Source organism: Cucurbita pepo, chromosome LG11, assembly GCF_002806865.2.
Source record: "Cucurbita pepo subsp. pepo cultivar mu-cu-16 chromosome LG11, ASM280686v2, whole genome shotgun sequence".
NCBI classification, from domain to species: domain Eukaryota; kingdom Viridiplantae; phylum Streptophyta; class Magnoliopsida; order Cucurbitales; family Cucurbitaceae; genus Cucurbita; species Cucurbita pepo.
In genome coordinates, this window is record NC_036648.1 from 5,709,449 (window position 1) to 5,722,010 (window position 12,562).

Sequence of the window (12,562 nt, forward strand, 5' to 3'; positions counted from 1 at the left end):
TTTTTTTTTTTTTTTTATCTTTTTACTTTGGTTTTCTTTTCTTTTATTTTCCTTTTGTTTGTTTTCGATTTCGTCTTTTTTGTCACGATTCGATTTTTCGAAGCCTCAAAAATCGGGTCGTGATACAATGAAGTTCATCTATCAACTACAAATTACAACTACCAATAAAAGCTTGTAAATACCGATTGAAGAAAATAAGGCAAACATAAATTGTCTTGATTGGTAGTTCAACTACCAAACATAAAGTCTTTTAATCACTTTTTCAGCCACTCCATTCTTTTCTTGATTTGATATGGTAATATTATAAAGATTTTTGGGAAAGTCTTTGTTTCAACTTATACATTAGCTAACCTTTGAAGATGCAATTTATAAGCTTCTTGTATCTTCTTTGCCTTTCTTCTTATAATCGGTCCTTCGGGTACATGCAAAGGGTCAGTAGTTGAATTCATATAAGCTAAAGTCGTTATTAACATGCAGTTTTGTCATAAGCTCTAACAATAAAGTTTTTATATATATATAATCTATAAGAGCAACTTGCTCTCAATACTAATTGTTGTGTCCAGACAACTTTAGAGGGTTGAATAGGATTTTAGTAATAAAATTATATAAGTATGCTTTAACTTTTCGTATTATTAAAACTTTTAGAAATAACTAGAAGATAATCATTAATATGATAAAAATAATTCAATTCAAAACAATAAATCATTATTAAAAAAATTTAGAATATGCAATAGATTGCAATAATAATTTTAAAATTAAATAGGGAAGAGCTAGAAAATATAACCACGTGGTTTGTCAAATGCAATCTACTCCACCTTCTCAACCACCTCTGGTAAATTTAAATAAAGAACTTTATTGACTCTTTCCTCATATTAGAGTCGAACAACTATATAGCTCTTTATACGAGGTCAAAGTCAAGAGTAAACTCAATCATTTTTACGGCTCAAGATCAAAACATTACTATAATAGAAATTTTGTTAAAAAAACATACTTCAACTCTACAAAAGAGTATATGCTTAAGTTAAGCACTCACAACTATTTCCTCAGAATATAATAAAACTATCTCCTCACAATACAATAAAAATATCTATCAAGAATTAGATGCTCAAATTGAACACGAGCAACTATTTCCTCACAATACAATAAAAATATCTCAAGAATTAGTTGACCACCGGCAACTATTTCCTCACAATACAATAAAAATATCTTTCAAGAATAAGATAAAGATCTCCTCACAGTACTAAGAAAAATAAAATTGAAAGATTCGAGAAAAAAATTGAGTCATCAGAAAACTCCAAAATTCCAATGCCTCCGAAATTTTCAGGCAACGCACGAATTAAGTGTTCCATGCTTCCTTGACACTCTTGGAGGAAAAAAAAATTGAGTCATCCGAAAACTCCAAAATTCTTGCGCCTCGTCGAAATTCTCAGGCAACACACAGAGTAAGCGTTACACGCTTCCTCGACACTCACGTTACACCCAAGTCATCGCAATTCTTTAGCCGCTTCTCTTAAAATACTTAAGTCATGTGAACTCTTATTTTACAGGTAAACGCAAGACTCCCCTATACAGCTAACGGTAGTATCGCAACCTAAGAAACCGTGGTATAAGGTAGTTTGCAATTTGAATTTAGTAGACAGTAGGTTAGTACTGGCAAGTTTTTAATTAATTAATTAATTTGAACAAAAATAAATAAATAAACATTTATTATTCTCATTTGTGTGGAACAAAATCATATTCTAAACTACCCAAGAATATGAATTCGAAACCTTCATCGACTCTCCTCCAAAACGCAATCGGCATCCTGCACTTCGGCTTGGCGGAGAGAATATGAAGGGGGAAGAAGATAGCGACCTTCCTCCTCGATGCTTTTCTGGTTCTCTTCTCCTTTTCTGAATCCTTCCGTGTTCTTGCAAATTCATGTTCATCCAGTTTCTCTGAAGGTAACAACACTTTACGTTCTCTATTTTACGTTCGTCTTTGATTTTCATTTTCATTTTGATTTTTTTGTTTCATGTTTCGTTTGATTTTGATTTTGATTTTGATTAGGATTCTCTTGAATTTCTATTCTCTCGTCGATTTGTGAGAATGATTACATTTCTCCGCTGGATTGTTGAGGCCGATGGATGTTGTTGTTGTTGTTGTCGTCAATAATTTTGCGACTTGTTTTTTTTTAATTGACTCTTTGATCTTGAAGCAAGTGCACTTTCTCGGAAGCAATTTGTTTTCTTCTTTTGCTGTCTTCTGCGATATGGCGTTTATTGTATGGTTATTTGCTGAAGGTTTGAATGTCGAAAATTGTTGAATTGGCAGCCGCCGTATGATCGATGACTATCTCGTGTATGCATGCATAGAAGTGTTTGTTGATTGTTGTTGAAATCTTTGAATGAAACATGTCCTTATTTATATAAAATTTTCCATGAAAGTGATAATTTGATACCATTTATTTTTTCAATTTTACTGAAGAGATTCCACAGATTTCTAAAGATATTTTTGTAGAAAGCTCTGCATCATTCAAGTAACTCCTTTGTTGGATCTCTCATTTGAAACTTGTTTGTTTGGATTTGAGAAATGCAATTTCTTGGATTGAATATGGGGAGAAGGAAACTTAGTGAAAATTGTAGATTTTCTTTCATAGATGAAGAACATCCATTTTGCAGATGTCCTGTCTGTAGCCTATTGAAACAATTCTTCTGCCAAGATGTGGAAGCTGGCATCGAACGCCTTTGCTGGCATTCAATCTAAGAATAACTCGGCTGTATCTAAGCAAGCTTTCTGGGAGTGTTCGGACGACGAGGTTTGCTCGGAAGACAGTAGAGATGAAGAATTGGAATGCCCAATATGCTGGGAATCTTTCAACATTGTGGAGAATGTGCCTTATGTCTTATGGTGTGGCCATACATTATGCAGAAATTGTGTATTAGGCCTTCAAGGGTATGTGCTGAAACTAGCAACTCGCCAAATCCGAATCCCGATCTTCATACCGTGCCCGTGGTGTCATCAGCTTTCGCTACGGGTCGTATACAAGGGGAACCTGAAGTTTCCCAGCAAGAACTTTTTTCTTCTTTGGATGGTTGAGAGCCTTAATGGCAATGAGGGAAAACTTGATCATCCCTTCAATGGGGATAATCAACCAGTTTTTTCTCTGCCTCCATCGGACGCCAATGCTTCTCAAAGGCATTCGTTTTCGGACGGTCGTGTTAGTCGCCACGGAATAGAGAGGCGACGACGGTTGTTTTGCTATGAACATTTAGATTGCGTCATCCATTTAGTCTTCAAGTTTCTACTGGTTGTCATATTTGTTCTGATAGTAGTTTTTGTAATCCCTGGAAGTGCACTCATCTTGCTGCTTTACTTGCTAATAACTTTCCTTTTTGCATTGCCATCTTTGCTGATATTTTACATTTCACTCCATGCTTTGGAAAAGCTTATGAATGATATAACTTCATGAAATGTCTTAAACTATATGATTTGGTGAATTTTCAAACAATCCCACTATTGTTATTTTTACAACATTCCTGACTTTCAAGGAAGCAATAGGAGTTCGTCATTCGAAATAGAAGCTCGACCAATAAATGAATGATACTTATCTATTTTTCTCTTTCTTTTATTCTCTTAAATTTCATCCAACTCTATTTATTTCCACCTTAATATTATCTTTTTGGTGGCTTAATCATAGAAATTTCATAGTTAATCATGCTTTGTTTGGAGTAATCTTATATTGGGTGACATCTTGAGAATTTTTCTATGTATGTGAGTATTTTTGCTATTTTCAATAATTGATTCTCTTGTTTAAAGTGTTTTACCATTTTCAATGATTGATTCTCCTGTTTAAAGTGTCGCCATTTCCAATGATTGATTCTCGGGTTTAAAGTGTTTCGCTATTTCCAATAATTGATTCTCGGGTTTAAAGTGTTTCGCTATTTCCAATGATTGATTCTCGGGTTTAAAGTGTTTTGCTATTTCCAATGATTGATTCTCGGGTTTAAAGTGTTTTGTTATTTCCAATAATTGATTCTCGGGTTTAAAGTGTCCTCTTGAAAAAAAAATATGGAAGAGAATCTTTGCCAAATAAATATAAATTTTCTCAATCCTCCAAATTTTAAATATATATTTTCAGTTAATATTTTATTTTAATATTTAATGTATCAAATTTAATAAATATAATTTTTCACTCTAATGTTTAATATATTTAAATTTTAATTTAACCCTTCAAATTAAATATATATTTTTATTTATATTTAATATATTTAATGTATTAAATTTTAATCGGAACCCTTCCAAATTTTCTTTGGAATAAATTCAACATTTTAGTAGAGCCAACACGGGGACCTTTTTGCTTTATTTAATTCTAAATAAAATTAAAATCAATTCCAACGCTTCCAATGGGTAAAGCGTTCATTCCCAACATTATAGTATTTTGGTCTATTCTCCTTTGGTTTGGAGGTAATATTCTCGGACATTCTTTCATAGTCTTTCTTATCATGTAGGATAGATTGCATGTGCATGATCGTATTAGTCGGTAGTATTATGACCTCCTTAATACTTGTGTTCTTTGTAATAATGGGATCGACTCTTAAGGTCATTTAATTTCCGAGTGTCTCTTAGTTGAAGTATTTGGGGGATGTGGTCTTACGGAGTAGTTATTGTAATGACCCTAAATTTCTACTAACCTAAAGTTGCTACCGTTATCATAACGTATGCTCTTATACGGAGTTATACATTTAAAACTTCATCATAAAATATTGTCATGGATTTAAAAACATTTTTAAAACAACATTACGAAACATTAAATGAAATAAATAAACAATAAAAGTAAAAACACTCTATCCTAACCTAAAGTCTAAAAAATAAAATATCGCTATCCTATGCATGTGTCATGGTCTTAAATGCGATGTCGTCGTCAGCCGTACAAGGATGTCTTGCCTTTACTTGAAAAAGAAGTAGCACAAGGCTTGAGTATTGACTCACTCCTAGGATTAGAGAATGCAAACACATGCAACTCATGATTAGAGACCTATCGTTAAAACCATCCTAGGGTAGTAAGTGACCCCATTATTGGGGCCAGGGAATGCAAACACATGCAAGTCATGACCCCATTATTGGGGTCAGGGAATGCAAACACATGCAAGTCATGATTAAAGACCTATAGTTAAAATCATCATAGTGGTAGCCTTCAGTTCAGACAAAATTAGAAGTGCAGTACTTCCCTACACACGACCTACACGTACGAATGTGGATTCCTAGGTGTATTGCACCCCCTAGACCCATCATAGTCGAGTTATCTGTCCGTAGCGATGTCTGGAGGTCAGCAAACCTCTGGGTATCATGCGAGGCATGATCATCATCATTATCATAAAGTACGCGTCCCTACTCATCATCATAAATGGAGAAGTAATCCGATGTATATGAGGTTCCAATAGTTTTCATCTTTAAATCATCTTTGTGACACAACTCTATGTCCGTTCACATATTACTCTAAGCAACATGCATGCACTGAGTTCATACGATCATCATCATTAGCATTAACTAGGGTCTATCATGACATTTAATAAATGCACATCATCTTATTATAGAATAATGTCATATTAAGTCATCTCATCATTGTACATCTTACATCGTCATGTTATCATGCATCATCATGTCATCATCTCATATCATCATATACATCATTACGTCATCATACAACATCATTACATCATCATATAACATAAAGCATAAATGACACGTGCAAATGCCACTGGGCACGTGTCGTCATATATAAGACAAGTATTCCAACAGAACCGATAGTAAAGTCACTTACTTGGTTGATCTTAACCAAAATTTTATCGAGCTCCAAATTTCCTTCCTCTCGTCCTTCGAATTTGCTCTCATTATGTGGATGCTTCACCTATTTTGATTATGAACTTAATTGCCTCATTAAAAATCAAATTTCATATTTTTATTGTTTCTAAATTACGGGGCTGTAAAACATAAATAAACAAAAAAATCATGTTGCTTAGATCATATAATCCAAATATTATTTGTTATACTATTATACACACACACGTACCAACAATTTAATATACTTTTTTTTTTTTTCTTCAGATCTTCGATTTTATTTCTCCTTCTGTCTTACTCGTCTGTGTTTCTCACCTCTGTATTTTCGTTTATAATTCTGCTCGTCTGTGTTTCATATTTTTTTTTTCACAGGAATTTGTTTCCATCAGTTGTGTTTTTTTATAACGCCCCTAATTTTCATACCCTAAATAGTGACGTCACTGCATGCATGCTTTAAACACGAAATCTCATAATAAATACTTTTAAAATAAGACCAAAACATAAATAAAGATAACATAGTTTTTTAACTTAAAATAAATTGGAATAAAACACCTCTCAACTGCTAATTAAATTCAGTACTATTGTCTATCATGATCTACATTGACTTTCATGACCTTTCTAGTGGTCACCGTCATCTGTACATGAGACCTTTACCTTTACTTGAAAAATATAAGGGTAGCACGTACACATCCCTAGACATGGCATGGTTGGACTTCAAGCATTACACATCGCCGGACACCACCGAAAAGAAAAGACCTCCATGATATCATGACGAACATGAATATCGAAGATACGCGTTTGTACTAACATAACATAACAAGAAAGTATCATGATGCACATGACACACATACGTGCATGAGGTCTCTTCCTTTACCTTCAAAACGTTCTCATAAATTGCGGCCTTACTTTCTAGTAGGGTCAACCCAAGTGGAGTTGGTTGGACCCCTTAGAAACTCTACCATGGTTTACAATTATCAAAATAATTTATTTTATTGATTTTCAACTTGGCCGTTTGGTGGAGGGAAGAACAGAGCGACAATGGGTTCCTCATCCCTTCCCTTTCTTCCCCAACCATTTGCTCGAATTCCATCCGCAACCTTCCCGCCCTCTGAAATTTCTTCTAATCTTCACAACAATAATGTCAGATTCACTTCCATGGAGAAACCTGTAATTCCTCTCACTTCTCCGTCTTCGTCGTCTTCTTCAACGTGCTCGCCAGTTCTTCAGAAATCCATCGCGTTCGCCGCCTCGATTTCCCTTCTCATGTGGCCGACTCCAGGTTTAATTTCATTACTGTGTTCTTCACGAGTTGATTTATCGAGAGGTTTTCATTTTTTGGAAAAATAGTTGGTTACCTCGTCTTATCCACAAATCCGTACGGAAATGAATTTTTGCGTTTTGGTAATTCTTGATATTCGGTAATTTTTTCGATTGAAGAATCGATTCGTGCTATTTAGTATCCGAAGCTGATTAATTAGCCGATTATATGCAGCGAATGCTGGATTTCTATCAGGATTCTCGGGAATTGAATCGGTTCCTGGTCCGCAATTGCCTCAAATCGACTTTCTCAATCGCTTTAATGGTTCGATTACATTCAAATTCATCTGAAGAGGACAAAAACGCTTCAATCGTTCAATAAACCTAACTTTTGAAACTGGTGTGCAGAAGAGAACCAGAAGAAATACGCGGAAGCTGATGCCAGATTCAAATCATCTCCCGTGCTGAAGGAACTTCTGGAGCGATCGAAGATGAACAAGGAAAAGTAAAACAAGATTTCGCTTGTTTTTTTTTCTCAGGTTTCATCACAAATTTGGTTAAGGAACTAATGCATTGAACTGATGGAAATTACTGTTGCTCCATTGTTGTGCAAAACATCAGGAACCGTCAGAAAATTGCTGACAAATATTGCATCCGTGGTGCGGAATGGGGAGTTGGAGATTGTTCGGCAGAAGGCATGTCGCCGGAGGAGAGAGACAATTTCATCGCAATGTTGAAGCAAAAGGCAGGAGTGGATTAGCAGAAAACAACCATGGCCATCTATTCAAGCTTTTGGAATTCAGAGCAAGCCATTTAATCTTGCTGTTTCATATTCATCAAAAGGAAGGATTAACAGAGTGAAGCAAGCTTTTAGTATAAATTCTGTCAGTATTTGAGTAAGCTCCAATCTAATGCTTTTCTTATACACTTTTGTATTACATCATTATAAATTACTATTCATTATCAAACCATTTATTAGGTATCATGTTCACTAGACATAGTTAGGTACCACAGAAGTTACTATTAAGGATCTCCAACTATCTAGTTTGAATAAGTTACATTAAATTCTGAAAGTCTCTTTCGTGTAAGCTTATTCCTCAATAACTTCGAGAGGTTACGAAAAACTTCAAACTTCACTTTGTCAAGTGTCTTACTAAATATGTTTGGAACTTGTTGATTAGTATATATTTTCTGCCATTCAACTTACTGCGATACACTTTCTTTTTAACAAATAATGAGTTTTCGAATGAGCCTGAAACACTGGATTTCAAGTAAGTTTTATTACATTTTCATTAACGAGCCTGAAACACTGGATTTCCGGTAAGTTTTATTACACTTTCATTATCACATTTAATTTGAATTGGCTAATTGGCACAAACATGGCTGAGGTAGTCATCATTTCTCGTGAGCCACAAACATGGCTGATTGAGAGTAGTCATCATTTCTCGTGAGCCACTAGCAGTACATGCTTCACAACAACTGAATATTTTCTGCCATTCAACGTTAACACTCTCTTTTTAACAAAATGATAATGAGTTTCAATATGTTTCGAACGAGCATGAAACACCGGATTTACAAGTAGTCATCATTTCTTGAATAAGATTCGTTTCATTATTACATCTAATTTGAATTTTTAACAAAATGATAATGAGTTTCAATATGTTTCGAACGAGCATGAAACACCGGATTTACAAGTAGTCATCATTTCTTGAATAAGATTTGTTTCATTATTACATCTCATTTGAATTGGCTGATTGAGAGTAGTCATCATTCCTTGAATAAGATTGGTGAGCCACAAACATTTTTAGTAGCCATTGTAGCAGCTACATATTCTGCTTCACAATTGGACAAAGCAACAGTGATTTGATTTTAACTGACCTTGAAATTGCACCAGAACCTGTTGTAAAACAAAAACTTGTTGTGGAGGCGTCTTTCGTTAACGTCACCACCCTAATCAGCATCCACAAAACCACTCAATAAAAAATGAATTTGATTTCTCACACATTAATCTATAATTTAGAGTACCCTTGATGTAACAAATAATATTTTTTTGCTGCAATTAAATGAGTTTCATGCGTTATCCGAGATACAACTCTAAGAATGTCTGGCCTAGCAATGTCTGGCCTTGATGATAGTTAAACATAATAAATTACCGACAAAAGAATACATATCTCCTAATAACTTTCTTCATTTCTAACTCATTTGAAATTTGATTTGACAGGAGTAATTTTATTTTTCTGCATCACACTACTCAATTTCCAAATCTAAAAAACAATCAGTTCCACATCTTTTCATTTCAAAACGAATTGACAAAGCATCTTGGACACTACTAATTTCAACAATTTCACCACCAATAATAATCATGTTATTAACATAGGTTGTATACAGTTATGTTTTCTTAACAAATAAGCTCGGATCAACACATGAAAACTTAAAATTCCAAAAATTAAGATGTTGAGAAATCTTACCAAACCAATCACGAGGAGCTTGCTTGAGTCCGTACAATACCTTCTTTAAGTCTGCACACATGATCATGATATTCCTTAGAGGTAAATCCTTGCGGCTGCTCCATAAAAATATCACGATCCAACTCTTCGTAGAGGAAAACATTTTTCAAGCTGGCATAATTTCCAGCCTTTACTAGCAGCTGAAGAGATGATTCTCCATAATGTTACCATCCTTGCAACTGGACTAGAAGTTTCATCATAGTCTTGACCATATTGTTGAGAGAACCCACGAGCAGCAAGACGAGCTTTGTGTCTATCAGTTCTACCATCGGTTTTTTCTTCAACTTGTAAACCCACTTACAAGTAATTAAATCGGCATCATGAGCCTTTGCTACAAGCTAACAAGTGTCTTTTTTTTTTTCTTCCCCATTTTCCCATTTTGAAATCCGCTTCACTCTACAAATTTGACTCATTTTCACTTGTATCTTCAATAAAAAACAAGACAAAACATAAAATTAATTAATGTTAACTACAAAATCAGATAAATGATCGGGTAACTTTTTCTGTATTTGAGGATTTTGTCGCAACTTCAATATTTGTAGTGGCTTCTTGTCGCAACTTCAATATTTGTAGTGGCTTCTGTATTCTCGTCAGCTTAAATGTCTGTCGCAATTGAAAAATCTTTTCTCTCCAGGTAGAATCATCACGAAAGAGTGCAATAGTAGTTGTACTTTTGCTGCCATCTGCATCGTCTTTGTAACTTGAAATTTCATCAAACACCACATCACGAGATACAATAACCTTCTTTGTTTCCAAATCCATACACCTCCAACCCTTATTACGAGTATCATAGCCTACAAAAATGCATTTCTTAGCCTTTGGGTCAAGTTTAGTTTGATTATGTTTCAGTACATGAACATAACAAATAGACCCAAAATTACGAAAAATAACTCACATTGAGTTTACGATGATAAATCAGCTCGAATGGTGATGATGTTGTCCCTGGAGGCAGTCGATATACAACATGGCAAGCTGTTTGAAAAGCTTATGCCCATAACTCTCTTGGAAGACTCCCCGCATGCAACCAAGACAATCAAACTAAAGTAAGATGAGCTAACTTGTGCTCAGTCACCCCATTTTGTTGGGGGGTTTTGGACAAGCCAGTTGACGCAGAATCCCATGCTTCTTCCAGTATTCTATAAAATCATTTGAAAGAAATTCCCATCATCAGTGCGCAAACACTTGATTTTCAATTCAAATTCTTTTTCTACAGCATGCTTAAACTGAATAAACTTTGAAAAAGCTTCACTTTGATGTTCTAAGAAGTATACTCAATTGAAACGAGAGAAATCATCCACAAACACCATCACGTAACGAAGGTCGGTATAGCTTGTTGTTCGCGTTGGTCCCAAAAGATTAGAATGAATCAATTTCAATACTGTTGAAGCTCTACTCTTTGAACTTGGGATAGGAAGACGATGAGACTTGCCATATTGACAGACAAATCTCATCATGCTGAATATCTTTAAAAAACAGGGACATCATCAAGAAGTTGTTTTGTGGATATTTTCTGCAACAATTGAAAACCCACATGACCCAGATGAGCATGCCAAAGCGTTGAGCTTGCATTATGACTAGCTTTCTTGATATATTCATCACTATCTGATAAAACATACAAAGATTCATTTCTTCCTGAATTTGTTATTTGTGATACAGAAGCAAGATTTTTCTTCAAATCAGGAACATGATAAACGTTCTTGAGTAGAACACTCTCATCATTCAAATCTCCTTCTTTTGTCATAGGATGCATTGAATTATCGGCTATCACAATGACCTTTTTTTGACAATGTGGACGAACATTTGATAGAAGAGTTTCGTTTCCAATTGCATGATGAGAACAACGAGAATCGACAATCCATTCTTCATTGTAGTCTATAAAGGCAAGAGCATCTGCGGAGACATCATCTTGATGTACAGCTGAAGTCACGTTTGTTGGCAGGTTAATAACCTCAATAGTTAAATAGTGTTCCCAAAATGAATCTGAAGAATTTTTACTTTCATGTACAGCATTTGCTTCTGATTCCTGCATTTTGACTTGGCAATTTGGCTTAATATGGCCTGGCTTTCCGCAACGATCACACACCACTTTCACCCGACAATCTCGTTTAAGATGGCCAAATTTTTCATACTTGTAACAAGCTTTAAATGAGTTCTTTGACGACTCCTCACTTCTGAATTGATTCTCATTGCTTGATGAAGGCTTTGAATGAAAATTCTATCTTCTTTGATCTTTGACATACAACACATCTTTTGACTTTGGAGAAAGCGTTACTGCTAGTCATTTGCTTAATCAAAGCTTCTTGACTAGAAAGTAAATTCTCCCATTCAATAATTGTAGGCTGATTTGCCCACCTTGTACTGAGGAACAAAGGGCATAAAGTCTTTTCATAATCCACGAATAAGATAACGCTCTAATCAATCATCACTCACTGGCTATTCAGCATCTAATTCTAAAATTTCAGAACACAGATTTTTCATTTTCTAGAAATTGCAATCGAGCTGTATTTTTCGTAGTGAATAGCTTTTGAAGTGTTTCTCACACTTGCTTTGTTGACTTTAAATCACGAACATGATGAATATATTCATTGCTAATCAAAGTTCGCAAAGTAAATAAAGCTTTTCCACATTTGATCTTCCATTTTCAGCGTAATTCAGCATTCTATCTGCTGGAATTTCGGTGTCACTCCAATTAAATCCCACAAATCTTGTTCCTATAGATCAACTTTCATACATAACTTCAAATAATTATAATTATTGCCAACAACATAGCTATACTCGTAGAAACACTTCCACCATTCATCTCGTTGAGTAATAATATCAAGCCATTGGTTACCAACCTAGTTCTGATACTAACTGACACAATATCTAACCCTCAAGATGGGAATAAATCTGAAATTATTATTACTCAATGAGACAATATAGAGAAAACTGAAATATGAAATGTTATACTGTAGGTGTATTTTACTGACACTAAAATT

At 34.6% G+C, this 12,562-nt stretch overlaps 2 protein-coding genes across 2 annotated transcripts; both read left to right on the top strand.

Moving 5' to 3' along the window:
* Window positions 1–1,755: 1,755 nt before the first annotated feature.
* On the top strand, window positions 1,756–3,451 carry LOC111806010. Its single transcript, XM_023691330.1, has 2 exons — window positions 1,756–1,943; window positions 2,661–3,451. The coding sequence occupies exon 2, from the start codon at window positions 2,702–2,704 to the stop codon at window positions 3,449–3,451; it is 750 nt and encodes a 249-aa protein (XP_023547098.1). The 5' UTR covers window positions 1,756–1,943; window positions 2,661–2,701.
* Window positions 3,452–6,789: 3,338 nt separating this feature from the next.
* LOC111805010 lies at window positions 6,790–8,150 on the top strand. Its single transcript, XM_023689866.1, has 4 exons — window positions 6,790–7,099; window positions 7,313–7,402; window positions 7,486–7,582; window positions 7,699–8,150. The coding sequence occupies exons 1-4, from the start codon at window positions 6,859–6,861 to the stop codon at window positions 7,835–7,837; spliced, it is 567 nt and encodes a 188-aa protein (XP_023545634.1). The 5' UTR covers window positions 6,790–6,858; the 3' UTR covers window positions 7,838–8,150.
* Window positions 8,151–12,562: the final 4,412 nt, after the last annotated feature.

Excerpts from the sequence above, each read along its gene's own strand:
- LOC111806010 (XM_023691330.1), top strand. The coding sequence starts at position 2,702 with ATGTGGAAGCTGGCATCGAACGCCTTTGCTGGCATTCAATCTAAGAAT.
- LOC111805010 (XM_023689866.1), top strand. The coding sequence starts at position 6,859 with ATGGGTTCCTCATCCCTTCCCTTTCTTCCCCAACCATTTGCTCGAATT. Across the intron at positions 7,100-7,312 it reads TCTCATGTGGCCGACTCCAG|CGAATGCTGGATTTCTATCA; the intron begins GTTTAATTTCAT and ends GATTATATGCAG. Across the intron at positions 7,403-7,485 it reads CTTTCTCAATCGCTTTAATG|AAGAGAACCAGAAGAAATAC; the intron begins GTTCGATTACAT and ends ACTGGTGTGCAG.